General features: G+C 41.1%; 1 protein-coding gene and 1 long non-coding RNA gene across 2 annotated transcripts; both read right to left on the bottom strand.

The window, feature by feature from the left end:
• Positions 1-548: 548 nt before the first annotated feature.
• On the bottom strand, positions 549-5393 carry LOC119132994. Its single transcript, XR_005100024.1, has 3 exons — positions 4685-5393; positions 4089-4183; positions 549-1981 (listed from the first exon to the last, which is right to left on the bottom strand). It is a non-coding gene; the product is annotated as an uncharacterized LOC119132994 (long non-coding RNA).
• A 9025-nt stretch (positions 5394-14418) lies between these two features.
• Positions 14419-22448, bottom strand: abhd15a (abhydrolase domain containing 15a). Its single transcript, XM_037268136.1, has 3 exons — positions 21714-22448; positions 17491-17843; positions 14419-15824 (listed from the first exon to the last, which is right to left on the bottom strand). Exons 1-3 carry the CDS (start codon positions 22188-22190, stop codon positions 15185-15187), a joined length of 1470 nt encoding a protein of 489 aa, XP_037124031.1. The 5' UTR covers positions 22191-22448; the 3' UTR covers positions 14419-15184.
• Between the last annotated feature and the right edge of the window lie 515 nt (positions 22449-22963).

Genomic DNA, 22963 nt, shown 5'->3' with positions numbered 1-22963 from the left:
AATGCAACAAGAGTGCTAAAACGACTCAATCCCCTCATTTTACTGATTGAGTTTACAAACGGAATTTCTCATTTAACTAAAAAGGATTACGGACCGCACGCCTCGATGAAATGATAAGCTGATGACACTTTACCTCCGATGAATAAATGCTACGAATAAAAGAAATGAGCGCTGAAAGGAGGTCAGATGCCATTTTATGCCAGTCTCATCACACTCCAGCAGACTGAGACTATGCATGCATGTGGAAGGAGTATAGTCGTCAGGTATGTTGGATGAAAAAAAAAAAGGGCACCGTGCCAGAGTGTGTGTGATTGTCTGTGTGTGAATGTGTTTCCTGTCGTGCTGGATGCAGCTGTATCCAGATGCCCTGCAAGCACGACATGCTAAGCTAACGGAGATGAGAACAACATTGGCCCTGAGGTAGTGAGCTGAAAAAACATTGCGGCCTAATATACAATCACCACACGTCCACTGCATTTACATTTGACAAATGGACAGCACACAAACGTCCACCAGCCGAACCTTAATAAATAAATCCTCTTTAAGCCTAACCTGCAGGTCCGTCGTTTTCGCACTTACCGGAAGAACATGGGAAACGTTCTTGCCAATTTATTCATTACATACTAAATTACTACAATGTGGAGTTCAAACAAAAGATTTGAGTCACGGTGACAATGAACTCGACAAAAGTGTTTTGCTCTTTCTTGATGTCGAAGGCGACAAGTGTAACGATGGCCGTGCAAGTCCACAATAAAGCAGAAGCAGGTACACGACATTTTTGAGAAGGAAAAGCAGCATCAGGAGCAGATTATATTTTGTCATGAACGGACCACCTTCAGTAATATACAACCCGGTGATCAAGATGGATCTTCACAAACAACTCATTAATTTTCTGTCACTAACCGATTAAGGCATCTGTGGGAACACAAGCACAATAAGGAGAGAGGACAAGCGGTTTGAATTAACTACTAATCATTTTGTCATGGCGTGTGATGACACAGACGTGCCTGTGCTCTTTGCAAAGACAATTACAAACATACAATCATTTCATTTGAGGGTGAGAATGATTTTAAGCACTGGTCTCAGTTTAAATTTTTCCTTTTCAACATTTGACTTCACTACATCTTCCTGTCTCGCCACTCCCGACAAGAAGGTAATCTATTTTTGTGCTTTTACCCGCTTTCTCTTGACATTATCTTTTACCTCCTCCTTGTCCCCCTTGGCTCTGTGTATCTTTAGGTTGGTCAGCTCTGCAAGGCCAAGTTACATTCTTGGGATGCCTGCTACATATGGTCCACATTCCAGCCTGTCTGCTGAGAGGCCCACTGCTCCTTACCGCTGGCTCTGCACACACACTACCCTAAAGCGGTGTGTGCTGCAGTCTAAAATAATCTTTATATAGCTCATCCAATGCCGGCAGGAGACCAAATCTTACTAAAGCCTCATAAATTAAGAGCCATAAGTTACGTCCTGAACTAAGCCAACTATGTTATTTCATTTAGGTCTCTAACTGTATCATTGGAAAACGGTGGGTACTCTAACTGAAGAAATTTCCGTGCCCTAAAGCTTTTAGCTCTATCTAAAAAGGCGTGGGTCTGCACGCATGTGTGTGAGTGCGCGCACGCACGCACACACGCAACACACACACAACACGCACTCGAGGCACAACAGCCTCTGTTTGTTATCTAGGTCACTCATAGAAAGTGTGAAAACCAAAACCTGGATGCCATTAATTCAGTAAATCAAAGGCAACCATATTTGCTTAATCGTTTGAAGAGTGGTAACTTATTATTAGCTCCATATAGCTTTGACTCATCATGCATGGATGTTCGATTGCTGTATGGGAGATGTGCTCCTGCTCACTCAACTAGCGCAGTCTCTGGACGATTCCCACCGACTCCCAAAAGGCCAGGCTGGAATTTGACTGCAGAGGGGGCATTCTGCTGAAGAAGGCGTTAGCCGGCGAAGAGCAGACTCATCTCTGGAAGCACAAAAGAGCAGAATGGTAAAGTTTATCTTTGCGGCTTTCAAAGAACAAACGCGAAGCTGGCTACACCCCAAGATTACCCGTAGGCGCTAACAAAAATATGAACGCTTGGTCCAAAAAGACACAGTCTCTCAAGCGGGATACTATCAAAGGATCATTTCTTGCTTGGCTAAACCTCTAATATAGTAATTTATTGCAATGTAGATTACGTTGTACAAAACTGACAATTTATTTTATTTTTAGTGTCCGCCAATAAAAAATGCATACAAAACACTAAATTAAATTGCTTGTAGACAAGTAATAACTGACCTTTTCATTGGGCAAGCAAACAGGAGCCCCCTTTCGGAGTGCTAATGCGCTATTATTACATCCTTCCCTTTCTGTTTAAAACGCACAGAGACGGACGGAATGGGGTAATGGAATGTTCCACAGATAAGATGGCAGCGGAAACAGTCTCAGCCTATGTCACATTTGTGGGACAGCTGGAATGGTAGGAGAGGAACCCTGCATGCAATTATTAGGCCAGGTCACTAATAATGGAACAACCGCATTTATAAAAAAAAAAAAAAAAAAAAAAAAAAAAAAAAAAAAAAGAAAAGGCATGCTACAGGGCGTGGAGGATTTTTCTAACACACCTTTACTTGCTTATGTCTCAACAAGAGGTCTAATGGCTTCCATTTTGCAGTGCGGCATGCAGCATTGAAATCCCAAATTACCATGACCAGAATCTTTCGTCCATTGTTTGAAATACAATCCAAAGCAGTTTGAAGCAAATCCGAGCTAGTGTCTCTGATCATCTGATGGGGCTGTCGGGGTGTGGCCATGCCAAATATGCAACCTCACTGCAGCTACCGCATTTCCACCGCAGGTCCTCTGCTACGTCGATAACAGTCCACCTTAAATCACTCTTACGTACACCCAATCATTCCACGGGCTTGTCATTCCACTTGGAACAGAACGAATGATTCGGCAAATGACACACTTTTATGTTTATTGGATGTGATAAATGTCAGCGATGCTGACCGTTGAAAAATTCGATTCCAGATCTCACTGTGGCCAATCTGGATGAGTTGAGGCCAATGGTCTGACTAAATCCTTTTCAAATTTGCTGACAAATACACGCACATACACGGAGTGAGCAATTCTCATGCTTATTTAAGTAATTCAGACTATGAAAGGTGGATCCACCATTTAAATTAATAGAACCGAGTAGCATCTAATTGCAATCTCGTATGCCCTTTGAGTGTGAACGTGCGAGTGTCTAGGGAGTGGCTCACTGGACGTCACTCCTGGACGACAGTATTAATCTCATTCAGCCATGCAGATAACAAAACACTGATCAACCAGGATTATATGCATGCATCTGTCAAAGCAACGCATTGCACTGAAATTCCAATTTTGCAGCCCTCTCCCACTAAAAATGTGTCATTGTAACCTGAGTCCAACCCTTTGTGCAACACTAGTTGCAACACTGAACCTCCCACACAGAATGCAAATACTGAGATTGGAACATTATTAACGCTAATAGTCTTTAAGAATGTCTGCCGCAATACTATGCATAGATCCAAATTGTGCAACAGCGCCATGTCAAATATTTTCACAGTCAACAAGTGGTGCATTACAGAGACAGGCCATTGGTGGATTAGTTAGCGACGGGCGATGGCAAGAGCACCTTCGACCCTGCAGGCAAAAGAGTTGAATGGAAAACTTATCAGTGAAGGGTGGAAAAAAAACTGGAAAATGAAGCAGGGTTGTAAATAATGGGCCTCTGGAGGTTAATAGATGACAAGGTCACAGCCATTTAAGGGCTGACATGCTGGGTGCAGGTGGGAAATGACACCCACCGCTTAAACAGGAAGTTAACCCATTACTACGTCTGCCTTAAAAAACAGACACAGGCATGGGAGGCTCTGATCGCCACCGATAGGATTATGTAATTGCAGCCACTAATGGAGGGCAGAGGTCATTGCATAACTAAAACTGCAACAGGTTGATCGGCAACACCATGCACATGATACACAAAAAAAGAAATTATGAAGATGACTTGTATTTTTCAAAATAATTAAAACAGCATCCACTGGTTAATCAAACAAAACCTCACCTTTCATCCATCACCTTGTAAACTCCTGGAAGTAAGTCCTGGTCTTGTGGTGCAAATTCAAAATGGTCAGTAACAAGTGTCTGCACAGTGGGCACCTGCACATAGGAAGGGGGGGGGGGGGGGGGGGGGGGGGGGGGGGGGGTTGGACAGCAAAAGACAAGCTTGAAAGGGGAAATAAATGACTGAGGAGGTGGAGGAGGGGCAACGCTTCATGTCCATGTTGAGCTGCAAAGGGTGGGGCCTTAAAGAATTCACTCAATCTGCTTTACTTGACTAAAAGCTTATCTTGATTAGACTATACAGGGCCAATCTTCCCGTGCACTAAATAATGATCGAGCTGTACCGTGTCACCTTTCACTCCAATGACAACTGCTTTAGAGGCAACTCTTGAGGCTTTAGCTTCATTCTCCACCCAGTCGATCTAGTACAATTTACACCCGATTAGCTATTACAGAATAATTTATACGACCCTGACGCATTGACTATAGGGTAGATTCACGCCAGTCATAAATGGCAAAAAAAAAAAACCATGAGAAGACAGCCAGAGGATTGCTATATCTCGTTTAAAACTTTTCAAAAGGGATTTTCACACTTACTTTGAGGTAAATCCACCGGTTCCACTGCACCACTTGGCAACACGATTCTAATATGCGCAGCTGATACGAGAGGACGGTTCGTACTGTTCGGGCCGGTTCCACCCCACGCCCAGTTGGCCTGTGGCGGCTGGCTCTCGACTGTAAAGTTGCCACGTCCGTTACATTCGGGAGGTCTTGTTAAAAGCCCAGAAGAGCACTCAAAAGCATTAAGCCATCTCCTCCTGTGCTATTTATTTAGATTGCCACGCGCGTTTCAAGTCGTCAGGAAGCGGAACGTTCAAGGTGGGCAAGACGTTTGGTTATGTAAGATGTTGAAGAAAATGACCGAACACGTTTAAACGCCTCGGCTTGTGGCAAGACCAGAAGGAGGGGCGGGCGCCCAACCCTGGACGGCCAGGCTCCCACGACCAACATTTGGTTTTGCAAGGTTCTCTAACGCAGACGCCTGACAGCCACACCTTAAACTCTCTGAATTTCTCCTGACAATTCCAGAGCTTTCGACGAGGTCGACAGCTCACAAGTTCTCCGCGTATTACACTGTCAGCGCTGAGCGGTGACAACGGTTGTACACGATTTTTTGTTTGTTTGTTTGTTAAAAGAGAGAGAGGCTAAAGCAGAGTATCCTATCAAGCGGTCACACCCCGTGCTGCTTCGCTGCTCCTCGGGACTCCCACCCCGGTCTCTCCCTGCGTCCAACTCATCTCTTCAAACCGGCTTCTCTGCCCGATCAGCTGGCAGACTCGTGACGTAAGCATAGCGCAGTCGACCAATCGGAGAAGCTAGAGAGCGAACAAGGGCACACGCCCACCTCGAGTCAGCCATGACAGGCAGGCTTTTCGACCAACGGCGGTGTAGACTACTGTGAGAAAATAGGCGGGCTTTAAGACTCAGGGCCAATCAAAATGCTTCCGCCCATAGGAGGCGCTTCCAACCCTGACCTATCGGGTTGCTAGAATTGTTATGTGAAATGTTGAGAACTTTTGCACATGACCAGGCTGCAGAGCCATCTCACTCTGTTCCCGAATGGCAATAGAAATCATATTGTCTGCCAAAAGAGGATTTTAAATCATTTCTGTCTCATACTGTGTATTGCCACAATGACATGCAATTGTCATGCAATTTTTAGTCGTGTCTGGTAGTCCATGATTACAAAAGATTAATGGGAGTCTATTAGTGAGAGGCCTTTATTAAAATAAATATATTTTATACACACACACATTAATACGTTACTTTCATAAAGGCTGTGCTATCAGGATGGTTAGCATTATATGAATATAGTACAATTGTCAAATTTCTCCTCGGAGTTTGCATACAAATGGTATGAACTAAAGAACTGTTCTTAAAGTACACTTCTAATCCATCACCTTTACTGTGGACGTTTTCTCACATCTTGCTTGTCTTTATGATTTGTTTTTGATCTACCCTGGATGAAATGGCATGACCAGAGGTCAACCAGGAGCACCTTTTGTTCACATTGCACAGGTTACGCAAACGGTGCAGGTTAGGTAAACTGCTCAGGGGACTCAAAGTGAACCAACCCAAGACCACACTATAGATTATCTCTTTTTTCCCCCCCCATTTCAGCATGGTTTGATTCAGTTTGGAGAATTTACATTTACACAAAAAGGCTGAATTTAGTTGAAAGGGACCAAGCATGAAAACACCATAAAATACACATTTCTTCTTCACGGTATCCCCAGGGAATGCCCGTTTTGCACACAATGTGTTTATCCTTGATAACAATAAAAACCCCTTAGTATTTTTAATCTAATTCAAGCATTTTGCTTCTCATCTTTTTTAAGCACACAAAGCATTCTTGTGGATTGGAGTGGAGAGGGAATTGTCTTAAATACCTAAATAACTATTCACACTTCTCATGGTCGCAATCCCCAATTTGGGGCTTGCTTGTCAAAAGGGGGAAAACATGGCTATGCTACAGTATGTATACAGAATGGAGAGGACTCGTGTTTAAAGACTCCAGCATGATAATACCACAATCAACATCCGTTATTAAAGTTAAATTGCATTATTTTTTACATTGTAACAATAACCTCTGGCAGGGGTCTAGAGAAGCGAAGTTACGCAGATCAAACGTTGCAACCTGTCAACATTCTTGCTCTAATATGAAGTTACACAATGCAGACTCAGCACAGTGACACAGCTTTTATCCCTTGCCTCGATATATGTTGATGCATTCACAAAGCCGGGCAGCAATGCGCCACAAGCACACCTCCTTCAGGAAACCAATACTTCCTTCCGCATTACTTGCCTTCTAATCCATAAGATGAGATGAGATCTTTTATCCAGGATCGGAGTGCTGTTGCACTATCCCTTTGTATCCTGTGATTTAACTCTATTAGCTAGCCTGCCACTGTAAATACTATGTAGGTGCACTGGAAGATGTCACTGCACCTGTTCAGTGAGCATCGAATGTCTTTGTGCAGGGGTGTTCCGTTTTCTGTGTATTTCGGGGCTATAATTTGGGTGTGCGTGTCCACTGTTAGCAATATGACTTTATCAAGTATCTAAATTCATTACGACTAACAAAAACAGCGTGCACTTCAATCATTTCCTTTGATTTGCAATAAAATACTTTGCCTCCCGTGGCCCAAATGAGAGTGCAGATTTGCTTACGCAGAGCTGGCAACTAATAACTCATGTGCTGCATGATTGCAGTTCACTCAGTCTGTTCACCATCAAAGATCGGCCAAAGGGGAGTCAAGGGAGCTGCCTCTGTCACTTTAAAGCACTCCCATGGTCAAAAGAAAAGTGATTTGTAGTGCTGGCAGCCAACCAGGTTGTGTGTAGTGTGGAGAGTGAAGCCAATGAGGAGCCTTGCTGGGTAGAGGTTACAAAAGAAGCCTTGAACCCAATGACTCAGCAAAGTTGTATGCGTGTGACATGACACTTTGCAGCAATTTAAAGGGCCAGCGTGCACGCACCCGACTTTTAAAAATGCAGCTGAGGAGAACGGTCTAAAAATCAGGTCAAGCATGTGCTCTCTCCATCTTGAACAGGTCATGTAAAATATGTGGCCTTGGCTAGTTTTCCAGACCGTGCAAACAGTGCAGTCTTACAGAACTACGCCTACTTTTTATTTCGTCTTCTTATTTGACTTAGGTTTTGGAACACATAGGAATATTTTTGTCGTCAAATTACAGAGTCACTTCTTGGATTTGATCTATTGGCAACTATAAGATGTCACGCTTTCATTCACGTGTTCCAGTCCTATTTTTATTTCTTCCTCCCAGTAATCAGAGAGGAATGTGCGTCAATTGAAATGTTCTTTTATACTAGTATTGTACACCATGTGTTACTAGCGGAACGAAAAACTGAGCAGACAGTTGTAACATCAGTTCAACATATCAGGTAGACTGTTCGGATACGCTGGTGCCTGGTGCACCCTTGAAGTAAGTATTTCAAACATTTTTTTCCAGAAGAAAACAAGAGTCATCTAAAACCTTTATTAACTGCACTTGCAAACTATTTAACGACTGAAATGTGCAATGCATAGATAATTTGCATTTTAAATCCACCAGAATTGAACAAATGTTTCCATTCCGATATTTTATAGCTATTTTGGATAAATATAAATAATAAAATTGAAAAGTTGAGGTTTTACGATAATTGTATTTTGCATGTGGTCCTCCATCTCGGAAATATACAGTACATACAGTAGTGAAGCTTGAAGGGTCAAAAAGGAGCTCTCACTTTGAAAAGTTGAACTTGTGACAATGCTCGCTTTGTAATATAAAGGGAGTGGTGCCTTTTAGCTGGAGCTTCTAACAACTGACTGCTCACCGATCAATCTCAGAGCACAAGAAAGCAGACAACCACAGACACGCTGGCAACAGCAAAATCAGCTGTGAGTACCAGTACACCACCAAAGACGGAATGAAAATTAATATGAAAATGTATGAGAATCTACATAATAATAACATACACCGTAATTTAAATAAAATACGTCCAAAAATTTGTTTGAGTCCCAATTTGAGCCTTGACAACATGGCGTTTAATTTTTCTTTTTCTTGCTTCCTTTTCCAAACACGTTGAAGAATCAGGAGTTCCACTTCCACATATCTAATTCCAATGGGGTTGCACAATAAACTCGTCTTCTGGACCTGCAACTCAGTGAATGAATGTGCATGATGGGCATCTGGAAAAGTCGTGACAATTACAGATAATGGTATCATTTTGTTCACAGTAGATTATGTGTAGGTCCAAAGTGCCATTATGTTTCTCAGAGATCAGTAACCAATGTCCTTGGTTCCAATCACCTCTCTACATGTTGTGATTGATATTGTTTTTTTGCCAGGGAAATACTCTAACTTGAACTGTGGACTTTTTTTCCTCATCTACAAAGCAAAGCAGTAATTTCCTCATTGATTCACGTGATCCACACTCAGCTATTTCATAATCTTGTCAAGTGTGTCAGCTGCACTCATTCCTCCGAATCAGGGTCAGGGTTCACTAACTTTTTTGAAACTGACAGCTACTTCCTGGGTATTGATGCCAAAGGTCATCAGTTAAATTGAAGAAAAAAAAACATTTACAATACAATACAACTTTATTTACATGGCACATTTTAGAACTGCTGCAGTTGTAACAAAGCACCACAAAAATAGTGGAAACAGTAAATTGAAACACAAATTAATATACAGTAGCAGAAAGGTAAGAGTTGAAAGTTAGTCAAAACCCAAAAAATAATTACATATATAATATATACCGGTTCCGACTAAGATGGTGACCTCTGCTCTAAATGCTACCACAAACCATTTTCAACATGCACTGTTTATGTTTTTAGAGCAAAGATATGGTATATATTATTATTTGTCCCTAGATTCTTATAGTACAGTAGAATTTTCACAAGGTTAATTTTGGTTGCCACATGCAGGGCCAAGGCTAACTAACTGATATGATCAGCCTTGTTGCTGGTGGAAAGGAAACAAATTATCCCAAGACAGCCTGGTCCAATTTCCAGTTTCTCTAAACACCCTTGTTTGTCTGATACTTGAAAAAGACTAATGATGATGGGAATAGAAAAAGACCTTTTACTTAATAAAAAGTGACAACAATATAACAAGAATAGGGATATTACGTTGAAGCTAATTGATGAAGACGGGCTGGCACAACTGTGGTGCCTGAAAGTGATGACATCACTCTGATAGGGACTCGAATGAAAGACGAGATTGTGACAATAGCTGGCAATAACTGCTGACAGTGTTTCTCTGCGTTACGTATTTTGCTGTGTGTCCTGAGATTTGTCAAGTCATATCATTAACATGTTGCAAATTTCCACTCTTTTTGAATTGACCAAAATTGAATCCAAGATTCTAAAATTGTGTATTCTATCCGTCAATGTTGCATTCTTTTTCTTTAGGTTTCATCTACATACACGTAGAATCGAAATATGATGGATTTCAAATACTTTTCATGTGAGGATTGGCCAGTCTACATATATATGTAATTTATATATATATATATATTTGCAAAAACAAAACAACCATTGAAAATATAATGAAGATGGGAATAATAGTATTGCTTTCAATGAATTGATTGCTACAATAATTCAGAGGGTTTGATGCACGCTGTTTTCATATCCATGAATGAAATACAATGACAATCACCACACATGATTCTCCACCCAAAACACACCTGCGCCACAATTTATACCTACTTTCAGCAGATCTAAAGATTAATCTAATTTCTTCCTCCCAAACTGTCAGGTGCGTCAGCAATGAGAATAAAAAAATTCCCTCGGTCGGCCGGAACATCCAGCATGGGGCAGCGCGTACTGCCAAATTCCCAAATGGCAAACTGGTCTTGCACCACGACCCAAATCAATTTGTGGCAGTTTGAATGCCCAAGCACAAACGCGCCATCAACAAAAATAGAGCCCTCAGTGTGTTTTTCATGCTGTGACACTTTGCGACATGTATGAGACAGGCAGCCCAGCAGGATGCCTCAAGCCTGACTGTCACTCAGTTTTCCAGTGCTCCCTCTCACAATCAATATATTTACTTACATAACATTCTGGTTTGGACTGGAGGGGAGATTCCAGCTGACTGCAACATGTGACAAGGCTTTGAATGCATTGTATATTTTTCCTTATCGGCACTCTGCCTCTATCCCACAGCCTAATACACACTTTCCATTAAAGATGGCAATATGGACACTGTGATACCAATATGTAGATACCAGCAAGCTATTCATTCAGATGTGATGTATTTAAGTTTATTTTGATGTTACTTCTCAATTAATCATTAGCGGTGTCATTTTTTACCCTTTTTTGGTAGCTTACTTCAATTACTATGAGTCAATGTGCCTGTCCGTGTCATTTGACAAAGAAACCTGACACGTTATGGCCAACATGCAACTATAAGTATTGCACGGTGTGATTCAAAACAGAAGGGCAATTAAACAACTGTGACATTACATAATCATTATATAATCTTCACTTTGATAACCAATATCTATACAGCATAAAAAAATTATTTATTTCTCGGTACATAATGATTAGTCATTTCAGGTTCATGAAATGCCTTTATCCTACAGTTCGGGTTGTTCAGGAAGTTAGAATGAGTAATTTTTTCTGCTTCTCTAAATGGTATTCTGCTCGATCACAAGATACCAATCTCATATGGAGGAAGTATCCAGATTTTTACGTGAAGAAAAATTCCTCCAAACCCGTTGAGGAAGGTTACTCATCGGTGTAAAAGCTGAAGTGAAATCATGCACACTGTGTTTATAACACCTCTCCAACATTTTAAATAAATCTGAATGATTGCGCTTGAAAGCTGAAAATGTTATTTTGTTGTCTTTTTCTAGTACTTTAAGTAACTTCTAAAATCATACCAAATTAAAAACTTGCAATGTATTCCTGAACCTATGCAACACAGATGTAAGGTAAAAACAGTGACATCTTGAGGTCATTTTCACTAAAGTCTGCAAAAATATAGAGAACAAGACTATTGCCTGTAATGCAGTGACAATTAAAGAATGTTCGTACTTTTCCATCCCAAAGTCACAGTAAACTCAAGTCTAGCGGAGTTACCTTTTGCTTAAGATAAGGCTGTGCCAATGAGATGTTTCATCAATAAAGCATAATGAACGAAGAGATGTAGGACAAGGAAAGAGAGAAATGAAAGAAGACAAAGTCCCCAGGAGATAATAAGAGTGTAAAGGTCTGCCTGTAAAGGACTGGTGTGCTATAGAAGAGGAAAGAAAATACCCCTGCTGCTCCCTGGCCTCCATCTAGGGCTGCTTGGTCAGACAACCTACTATCTTGAATAGAGCTCTGAATACTGCACAAGGGGACAATGCGACATGGAAACAAGCATCAAAATGTGACTGACAGAGACTAGAGATAAAAATAAAGAAGATATAGTATTTATTTATTTATTTATTTATTTATTTATTTTTTAACTGCTCCCTCCAGTTTTTTCCAAGGGTGTTTTATGTCCATACGCGTGCGCCAGCTGTAAATATGCTTTGTTTTTAATTGCCTAGCATTTGTGCACGGATGATAGGGCTGTCATGTTCCATCGGATTGTTGGGCTTTAGCTGACACTAGTTTAGCCTGAAGGAGAGGTGGTTACCTGCAAGCAACCCCGAGTCATCAAAACAAGAGAACGGGCATGCACATGCAACATATGAAAACGCACGCACGCACACACACATGCACACACACACTCGTGTTCCTCACAGAGCCAACAGGGCAAAAACAGCTCAGCAACTGGTGGACACACCAAGCTTCGAGGATGGCCACACCTTAGATATAATGTGACAGTTGAGGAATTTGCTGCAGGCTAGCCACAAATGCTTGCAGCCTGACTTTAAACTCCATACGTCACTGGAAAATGGTGGAAATATTTGAGTTGATGAAAGCTGCTTAGAAGTTGTTTTTGTTTGTGTGGTTTTTTTTTTTTACATGCTCAAATACCTGTTTAACATTTCCAGATTCTGGCTTAAACCTCTGAGGTCGAACACAATATATTTGGGGAGTGCAGCTTTTGCAGGTAAATTTTCTTTCTTTTTCTAACATAGTACCCCTTAGCAAGAGGCCCCAAAAAGATTAAAAACCAAACAACCAAGTAAATCTTTTTTATCTGCCTATTTTTGAACAAGTACCAGTGAACAAGCTATTCTGAGTTGTGCTGAATGGAGATGTTGCTATTTGGTTAATTTACATAAACAAAAAACAGCCCCCGCGGCGATTTGACAGGTAGGTTTGCTAGAGATCTAGATTCAACCTATGACAAAACTAAACTATCATTTCAAAATCAAAAGGTAAGCAGTGCTGCCTTAAGTTTTGCAAGATGCACAGATAGTATGACAGATTTAGCCATGGGTTTTATCTGATGTTGATAATGATGATGCAACACCTAAAACCACCTAGGAAAAATTAAATCACCAGGTTAAATTAAATCACCGTGCAATGCAGTTCATCATAATAAGAAATAGTTCAGCAAGTGAAACCATCAACACATTTTAAAAGAGCAGATGGAGCTTTATTCATTAAAACAGAACTATTTTATTAAGGAAAATGCTTTTAAATATGCAACAAATAACACCCACACACGCACAATAAATTTAGGGTTCAGGTTTGACGTCAGGCTTTCAAAAGGTTAACCCTTTTCTCTGAAGGGACAGTATTGGGATGGTGACTATGTGAGTAGGTCCAGTTTGACTCAGCAGATTTCTAAATTTATTCCCCCATGTGCTAAGCTCTAATTTTAAACGGGGTGCTAAATATACAGACAGTTTCCAAGCCAAAAGCAAAGACAGCTGCGTCATTCTGACTGTCAGTGTGACGCTTGAGGAAGTTGAGACATGGAACAGTCCAGGAACAAACCTTGTCAATGCTGCCATCTTGTGGAGGCTGCTGGGGCGGAGGTGGTTGCCATAGAAACATCCGTTGACGTGCTTGAAGATTTGGATGCAGAACTGGGTCAAGTGATCATAACCATGAATAATAAAACTATACTTCTACTACCACTACTTGATTAAAAAAAAGTTTAACTTTTAAAGTAAGTGGGATTCAGGCGTGTCGTTCAGCTACATGTGGTCAAATGTGTTGTAGTTCTGCATCATATAGAACAGCGTTGATGGTTTCTAAAATTGTATGGCTACATAAGCAATGCCAAGAGTTGGATTGAGTCAGCTAAAACCAGATTGAAGGCCCAGGTACCAAATACTAATATAATGGCATAGCACTACTTTAAAGTATGTGGAAAAAAAATCCCAGTAAGCTAGTCATAATGAAAAAAGGCATTGTTGCAACCCTTCTTATTAATTGGAGTGGAGGAAACGCAACAACGCACGAGAAAAGCACTCGCAAAAAGTACCTTTGATTCCTGTGCACGCATCATATTCTTTCATATTGTCGGTTGCAATTTGCAGTTCATGTACCCAGCGTGACATCTCATTTGTGAGTGTGAGTGAAGTTGGTCATTATGCAAGTGGACATTTTAGCTGTTGGCACTGTGTGCGTATTTGTCTGCGCGTCTGTGTGTGTGTTTGTATGCGTGTGTAGTGTTTTGTGCGTGTACGGCTGTGTTCCAGCTGTCTGAGTGGATAATGCTCAGTGGGCACACGCAATCTTAACATGAAATGGCCATGGGGACTGTGCTATAATTGGGCGTCTTTGTGAACCTTGAGAAGAGAGCAAGTGCATGAGAGAATAATAACATTGCAATCGCGCAACTGCAATTGTCACCCCATGAAATGATAAACAGTAGAACCACTTTTTATTACGAGCATTAAATGTGTATAATCAACAATACGGCTGCATTCAAAAATTTCATATGTAACAACAACAACAAAAAATTTTATGATGACATCAACAGAGCTTCAACATGAAATTCGGACAAACATTGAAATAGAACACTACTGACGATTCCATCTATCAATCCAACAATTTCCTACCACTAACCCTGCTTAGGGTTAAAGCTGAGCTGGATTCCAGCAGACATTTGGCAAGAGGTGGAGTTTAAACTGGATTTCTCACTAGTCAATCACAGGGCAAAAATACAGTCATACTCACTTTATGTAAACGAATATGCATGTTTTTGAATTGTGACAGGAAACCAGAGAACATGCAAACTCCATGCAGATAGGTGAGCCAAGGGACACAGCCACATGCCACCTATCAATGCTTCCCACATTTTAAATGTCAAAACAACAATTTAGATGTCAAACATGAATCTGTAGCCCAAGTGCATTTGAGTTTCTCCAGTGTCAACTACAAAGGTAGCCAACATTACATCACACATTGTTACTCAGCAACAACTCTGCTATGTTAGCATGGCAGCTGAATTGCTGATTTTATTACGGAAAATCACTTACTCACATCAAGTCCAACTTTTACAATGGCTCTAAATTAACAAGTCAGTCAAAGGGGCAACTATGTAAACCACTCCACTAGGGCACAAGGAAGGCCCCATCATCTTGTCTTGGAACCAGAAAAAGCACATGAGTGTCATTTTCCATTAATTTCCTTCAGCGTGTATAGGACCTCTGCCAGTTGTAGATGGCGTGGATATTATGAGAGCACTCTGGCACTCGTTTACACGTACTGACACTCCGGTGTCGGAAGACTCTCCCTCCCGTGCCTCCCCCCAAACCTTTCCTCCTTGCAGCGAGCTGTTTTGTCCTCTCCTCCGCGGCAAAGAAGTCTGTGGTCGCCCTAAAGAATTCCAAAAGAGCTCGGTGGCTCCAATTGGTCACACCGTTAGCCTTCACACTGCTGAGAGCTGTCGCTGAGTTAGCTGGCCCAGTGATACTTAGTTCGCATGGCGTGGAGAAACCACAGTGGCCGCCTCGGTCTGTTAGAAGGAGAAAAAAATGTGGATTGCTTTCAAAAAGTTCCCAGGGTATTGTGGACTGGGTGTTTCCTCGGACAGGGTCGTCCTGAGCGCATACGCTCAGGACTGGGATGGCCACTTCATCCACATCTCTTAAGGGTTCATTGCGTTCCCAGTAAGAATCCCAAGAAGCAGGAGCGCTGCCACCGGTCCCAGTTGGTAGAGCCGAAGCACAGCCAACCTGGTCACAGAACAGAACTTCCTCCAGGCCACGTAGGGAACTGGTCGAAAAGAGGCTGTCCATATGTATGGAAGGACTCAACGCCGTCCTGTATCTAAGCACAGCAAATCCACAGACACAAAAAACACAAAGAACATGAGAACAAGCAGAAGCTCAACAGCATGTCTCTCAAATTGCCAGTGATTACAGAGGCAATTCTATTGTCACGATGTCTCTCGGAATCAATCAGTTGCTAGGGTAACTAAACGATTTTTAAATTGTTTGTGCTTTTATGTTCAGTGGTTAGTCAATACAATTATGTTTTGGCAGAGTGGGATTTTATTATTTTCTCTTCATGGAGGATCATAGTAAATTGGAAATAAAGAAATGCTACAATGCCGTGAAGGTGTAAACGCTAGCTTATAGTAAAAAAAAGTACCGTTTTTTTCCATGTATAATGCGCCCCCATGTATAGTACGCACCCTAAAAATGGCATGTTGATGCTGGAAAAAAGCCTGTACCCATGTATAATACGCACCCAAATTTTGACTCCTACTTAAGTCCGTAAACGTAAAATTATATCAGAAAAAAGATCATCTTTGGGAACAACCGGATGTTATTCTGCCGGTCAGTATCACTGCGCATGTGCTAGCAAACTCAATAGCGAAGAAATGTTTCGGATTTGTGTAGGGTACATTGTGACAGCAAACGAGCAGGTGATCGAGCAAGCGTCTGATACGAGAGCATTGTGTTCGTATGGAGCGTGTTTGAAGTGAACAGCAGAGAAGAAAGCGCATCTGTAATGGCGGCCTCCGTATGATATCTGGATTTTAAAAAAAAGAAAAAAGAAAAAAGAAAAATTGTACCCATGTATAATGCGCACCCCAGATTTTAGGGCAATAAATTAGTTAAATTTTGCGCATTATACATGGAAAAAAACGGTAGCCTATAGTTTTTTCCCCCCAGAATGCGCAATGCTTTTTATGTTGAATACTTGATTTCTGTTGATGTGTTTGCGCTTCAGCAGTAGATATCAGCCTTAGTTTCCTAAAGAGTACATTCTTAGTGTTTTTTTATCTTGAGTTACCACACTGCAGATGAAAAATTGAGACTTTTTGAATGCCAATACATTTCTTAACTTCTCAAGTCAGGGGCCTGAGCGAAGCCCAATAGAGAACAAGCTATTTGTGGTCTTTTGAGTTCGGTTTTGCACTTATTGAAGACCAAATTGAGGGCAGCAAGACACACAAAAAAGCACAAAGATAAAGTTGCTGGAGTGTGGCCCTGAAAAATAAAATCATCTCCAGGGATGAAATTTAGGATTTTATGAAATATGGGGCACTTGTTGATCGGAAAGAATTAAAAATTTGGTGTTTGGGGGAGTTTCCATTGGCCAGATAATATTGACTTTTTTTTAGTTCAAAAAAACACTGCAAATTTTAATTCTACGTTTTAATTTTCTGTCTCATTTAATCCTAACTGCTGCCAATACAAGACCATCTAATATCCTGCATGCCCTACACATCATTGATTTTTCTCTGACTCATCATTATATTAGCTTCCCACAAGCAGATTTGTATTGGGATTTGTGTTCTCGAAAAAAAAAAAATGTTTTGCTGGAACACGAAAATAATCAATGGCACACTGTGCAGAAAACAGTTTTCTGTGTAAATGCTAGACTATTCAATACTTTTCAGCGAGTAAAAGCTGATTCAGGTGGGAATGTTAGGAACTTCAATCTGAAACATCTGTCGCCTTTTCCCCACGCTCCCCCTTCATACCTGCTGAGGCACATTTTCTGATAAAGCACCAAGGCCCATTGCAGGGGCCAGCAGAGGCCATTCTCAAACCAGCTCTGGCAGCGAAAGACAGGCGACAGGCAGACGGCCGCCGTCACGTAGCTGGACGAGCCGCACTCCCCCAGGTAAGAGAGGAGGAGGCCGGATCCGGTGCTCTCGCTCACTGCATACAATTTGCTGGCAGGCTGCCGGTAGCGGATGTAGCGCACGGCCTCTCGCAAGTCTGCGGGGTCTCCAAACTGCTGCAGTTTGACAGTGGTGAGCGGGGTGCCGTTGTGGCTGCGGCGGTTGAAGACTGCAGGGAGGTATCCATGGGAAAGGGCTGTTTGACACAACTGTGGGAGGTAATACAGAGAGACAGAAATGTGGCTGTTATCTCCACGTGACAGAATGTGTGATGGAAACTTTACAAGGCCATAAACATATATATACACACACTATAACGTCAAAGGACACACGCTTGACCAAAACTGAATACATTTGGTGTTTTGTTGACCTGTTATTTTCTTGCTGTTTTTTAATTCTTCATCTTAGGGTGTCATTTTTTTCGCGGGCCGCGTTGTAGTCATAGCTTCTTTCGGAGGGCCATTATGACCATCAACCCAAATAAATTTATGAGGTCAAATATTTTAAAAAAAAGATATTAACAGTGAAGACAATTTGCAATTCTAGTCATGACACAAATTTGATGCAGAATTTGTCGTCGCGGGCCACATAAAATGATGTGGCTGCCTGTAACTGGCCCCCGGGCCATGAGTTTGACACCTGTGGTTTAGACAATGCTATTGCCTTCAGAATATTGTGATTAGCCTGTGGTGCCAGACGCTGTTATTGAACGCTATTGGCAGGTGACTGTGGTACTGGCCGCAAATTGAACCCACACTGTCTGCACTAAAGGCAGCAGCATGTTCCGCTACACTTACCAGTACAGCTTGTCACTAAATATCAGTCAACCAAAGAAAATCATTTGTTTTTTTTTCAATGACAATATACTGTATTCCTATTGTTCATTTAAAACTGAATGGAAAATGCTGGCCTCAATAAAAGTCCATGAAGATCAAGTTTGCTGCCTTAAAATGACGAATGTTCACTTTGGTCACCTTTAATTGGCAATAATGCAATACAACCCACATATGAAAGGTCATCTAGAGTTTATTAGGAGCCAAGATGTTGCCATTTGATAATTGTTTTTCAACTTGACAATCTACAGACATGAAGGTCAACCTTGTCATTGTTATCACGCAACACACAGCAAAGGCTCTCGTTGTTGTCATTGCAAGCATATGCTAAAGACATATGTGCAGTATCTGTGCAATGTCTGTCTACTGTACATAAAGGATAATTTCAGGAAGCTATGCAAAACATAACTAATTCTAAGAGGTAAATTTGATTGATGAATAGATGCAGTAGAACATCACAATTTCCGTACTATTCAATATGCACCATAGTGAGAGAAGTCCTCGGGTTTTAATTGTTGCTCTACCATATAGAAAATGGAAATTGTTAAGTTTGTTTTGATGTACACATAAGTTCAATAAGATTTTACTTGGATGACACTGAGGAGTTGAAGACTTGCTGGATGTCAATCAAAATGAGTCTTTGTTTTGGTATTAGAGATATGCCGTGTTGGCAATAATTAACTGCAATCGGTTTAGATAATAGATTTAGATTGTTCAAGTCTGAGCTTGTGTCGACGAACTAAATTGATGTCAGCGTTTCCAACGGTTTGCAGTCAGAACTGCTTGACTGTCAGCTCAGTGATAAATTCCTGAAGTGAACTCTCCAAGACTACTGCAGAGGTGCTTCTCTTTAAAAACATTAACAAATCAAGTTACAGTATACTCGAGCAAAAATAAAGAGAAAAATCATGTTCTGGTGAATAATCAGTACTTAGACCATATTCTAAAACAAGAGTTTGAGACATTCTAGTTACCCAAATTGACATATGCACATGATGCACTTTATGAAAAAAAAAACCATGTGTTGGTACACAATATATATACCTATCTATACCACAATCAACATTTTTTTCATAAGATTTCCTTTCTTTTATTTTTTTTATTACTACCTCAAAATTGTTTCTGTACCAAATCCTTGCTGTGATATTTGTTGTATTTGATATTTATCTAGTTTGATTTCTCTTCTTATTACCTTTTCTTGGGATCAGCAAAGTACCAACCCAGCCTATAACCAAACATTATGTAGCTAATTGTTATGATGTAAGCTGAGTAGCTCCCACCCACTAATACATGCGTAGAAATGTTCATCTGTTCACTGAACAGACGAGAACGCTATATGAAACTAAAAACAGCATTTATAGCAGACATCAACATTGTATACATCAGCAAATGTGACAGGGAGCAGCAAAAGTGGTTGGTTGGGTACCACTGCTCTAACGTTTGTTTTGTTTTCTTTGAATGTGGAGTGTGGGCTGTCTATCGGTGAAAATACATTATTTCCTCCTGCTGCTATTATTTTGTTTTTCTTTTTAAGTAAAGTACTGTACTAAAAAATATATATCACCCCCCCACCACACACACACACACACACACACACACACACACACACACACACACACACACACACACACACACACACACACACACACACACACACACACACACACACACACACACACACACACACACACACACACCACACACACAACACACACAACACACACAGTTTTAATTAGTGCACATCCCTTGTGGTGCCTCATCCTTGCAGAATGTTAAGCAAACTGTCAGACTAAAATGGAAATAGTACATAGACTGCACAAAACACACGTACCCCACCCACTGGATTCTTCTTTCTACATTGTTTCCAGCAATTTTCACTCCTCCGTCATTGTTTTAATGTAGTTGCTGCTGTGCCCCCTTATTTGACATTTTCATGACATTTGCATAGAGAGCACATGATCTAAAAAGGTAATGAGCTCAAACAGTGGCAAGTGTCCAAAGTGTGAGCCAACAGCCATTCATTCGATGCAATGCTACCCTTCCCGTGGCCCCCCACAAGTCAAGAGATGCTTTATATTGGCTCATTCAATTATCTCAGCCAGTGTATTGGGAGAGCAGTATAATGACTGATGCCGCCTCTGCGTCTACTCTTCTTTTTCACTGAGCTTTAAACATTGGGATTAAAAGGTAGGGAATGTCTCACGAGAGCACACATTTAGCTATGGCCTATTTTAAAAAGATAGTGGATTAAAGAAAATCAAACCTGTCATAAAATAGGCAGCACGGTATTTATTCCATGATGACCTTGCTGGCTACTTCAGCAGCTGTTCTATATGAAGCGGTCCAATTTAATTAAATATTTCGCAATTAGTCATATGTTTTGGTTCTGATGATGTTTTGTACATATTCTCACGTGGCATTTTATTATGTATAGAACTTGGACTCAGGATCAAAGCCATTTCCCAAAATTTCAAATATTCATTCATGATGCTTATAAATTATAAATACCTCTCAAATCAAATTTAGCAAATAACAATTTATGGCAGTACTTTGAGAGGCATCTTCCACAACACCATTTTTAAGCATTCAACAGCAAGTGCAACATCTTTATTGTGATGATCACCAACTGATCACATTAGAAACAGCTGAACAACGGAGTTCTCATTCAAAAGCTAAATCTTGCTTTTGTTTCATTTAGCTCAGTTTGGATTGACTCTCAGCGAGACATTCACAATACAAAACCCAATTGTTGTGATAATAACTTTTAATGGGTCATTTTCATAACCAAAACACTTTTGACCATGATGAATGCAGTTTATTCCAAATTAACCCTACAAAAACATGAGTGCAGTTGCCCCCCTACAATATCATTATGTTAATATTCGTTTTAAAAAAAAAAACCCGGCTTTTGGTGCACGAGACCTCCCCCCACCCCCCAGAAAAACAAAACATGCACTGTAGCACATCCAAATGACAATCAATCCGGATTAAATATGATGCTTTGTTAAATATAAACAAGTTGAGTTTTGATTGTCAGAATCAACAGTGTATTGTGGATCCAGTTGTAACTGCACTGCATCACAAATTGGTGTTTGCCCTAATTTGGTCACGATATTTAGAAATATTGGAAACTGTTCTCAACATTACGCAGTGCAGTTCTACACCCAAATCATTTTAATGCACTGTACGTATCTATTGTATTGGCTGCCGTTGCACTGTGCAGGTGCGCAAGTATCTCCACTTTACCTGCAACGCATTTCTGGTGATCTTGCCGAACGAATTGGGGATGATGAGAAGAACCGGGCTGGTGGAATGACTGGAAGTCCTGCGCCTCTTCTGGTAGGAAGGAAAAGCCCAGTCCAAAGCCACCAGTCCATCATCGCTCAGCTGCAGGTTGTCCCGCACAAAGTGGACCGGGCTCCCGTAGGACCAGCAAGTCTCATAAAAGCTCTGGAGGATAGCGCTGGCTCGCCACGTCCACCCGACCCACGGCGAGTAGTTAGTGAAAGTGGTGCAGTTCTTCAGGAGATAGTTTGCCAGGGCGGAAGGTTTGCAGATGAGCTCCACGCTGCGTGTGTGGTCGGTGCAGCCGTCGTCTTTCAGTGTACGGCTGGGTCCTTTGGGTGCAGTGTTTGCATGCTCCTCGGTACCACTAACTTTGGAGCCGGACCAGATTATTGCCACCAAAACCGCAGCGCACAGCATCATGAGCCATTCCAGCATGGTCACAATCAGTGCAACGCGGACGCTTTTTTCAGCGGGACACTTGTGCACTATTAATTCTAATTTGTCCTAAATCCGTGTCCCACTAGACAGCAAATTGTGGCTGCTGTGCTCCGATGAAATGCAGCCAAGCGCAAACAAGCAAAATCCGGTTTGATTTCGCTCATTAAGTTCCTTCATCATGTCTAAATAGAAATTTACACGTCTATGCCCAAACAGAGACTAAAGAAAACAGCTGCCTGGGCGTGCAAAAAATGTGTCTGCAAAAAAGCTGAATGGAAACGCCTCTCCTCCCAGTCCAACCCCTCCTACTGTGTTGAGCAGGTACAGAAAGTAGATGCAGAAAGTGGCATGCTAAGCATATTACTGTTACGTACTTTGGAATATATGTACATTAGATAGTATTCTAGTATATGCGTGAATATTTTTTTATATGAATGAACAACCTGATGACAAAAACAACCAACCAACCATCCATTTTAAATGCCATCCTAGGAAAGTTTTGAGAGACTAAATATTTCAACCTAATATTCCTAAAAATGTTTATTGTGACCAAAGTACGAGTTTGAGTGCACTGGCGGTGCAGAAAGAGGTCGAAAGGGGCACTTAATTAATCAAGCAATAAAATAGTCACACTTAGACATGAGAATAAAACTAATGGTCACTTTTTATGAGCATTTGTAAAAAGCAAACTTTGAAACCAGTGGCAATAAGACTATAGTATATTGTGTGTGGACTTATGTAAATAACAGAATCGTAAATGATTTATCGGA

The sequence above is a fragment of the Syngnathus acus genome, chromosome 13 (assembly GCF_901709675.1).
Source record: "Syngnathus acus chromosome 13, fSynAcu1.2, whole genome shotgun sequence".
In the NCBI taxonomy this organism is placed as follows: domain Eukaryota; kingdom Metazoa; phylum Chordata; class Actinopteri; order Syngnathiformes; family Syngnathidae; genus Syngnathus; species Syngnathus acus.
This window is presented reverse-complemented; position numbering and strand designations above follow the sequence as displayed.

Excerpts from the sequence above, each read along its gene's own strand:
- abhd15a (XM_037268136.1), bottom strand. The coding sequence starts at position 22,190 with ATGCTGGAATGGCTCATGATGCTGTGCGCTGCGGTTTTGGTGGCAATA. Across the intron at positions 17,844-21,713 it reads TCACCAGAAATGCGTTGCAG|TTGTGTCAAACAGCCCTTTC; the intron begins GTAAAGTGGAGA and ends TACCTCCCACAG. Across the intron at positions 15,825-17,490 it reads CAGAAAATGTGCCTCAGCAG|ATACAGGACGGCGTTGAGTC; the intron begins GTATGAAGGGGG and ends TGCTGTGCTTAG.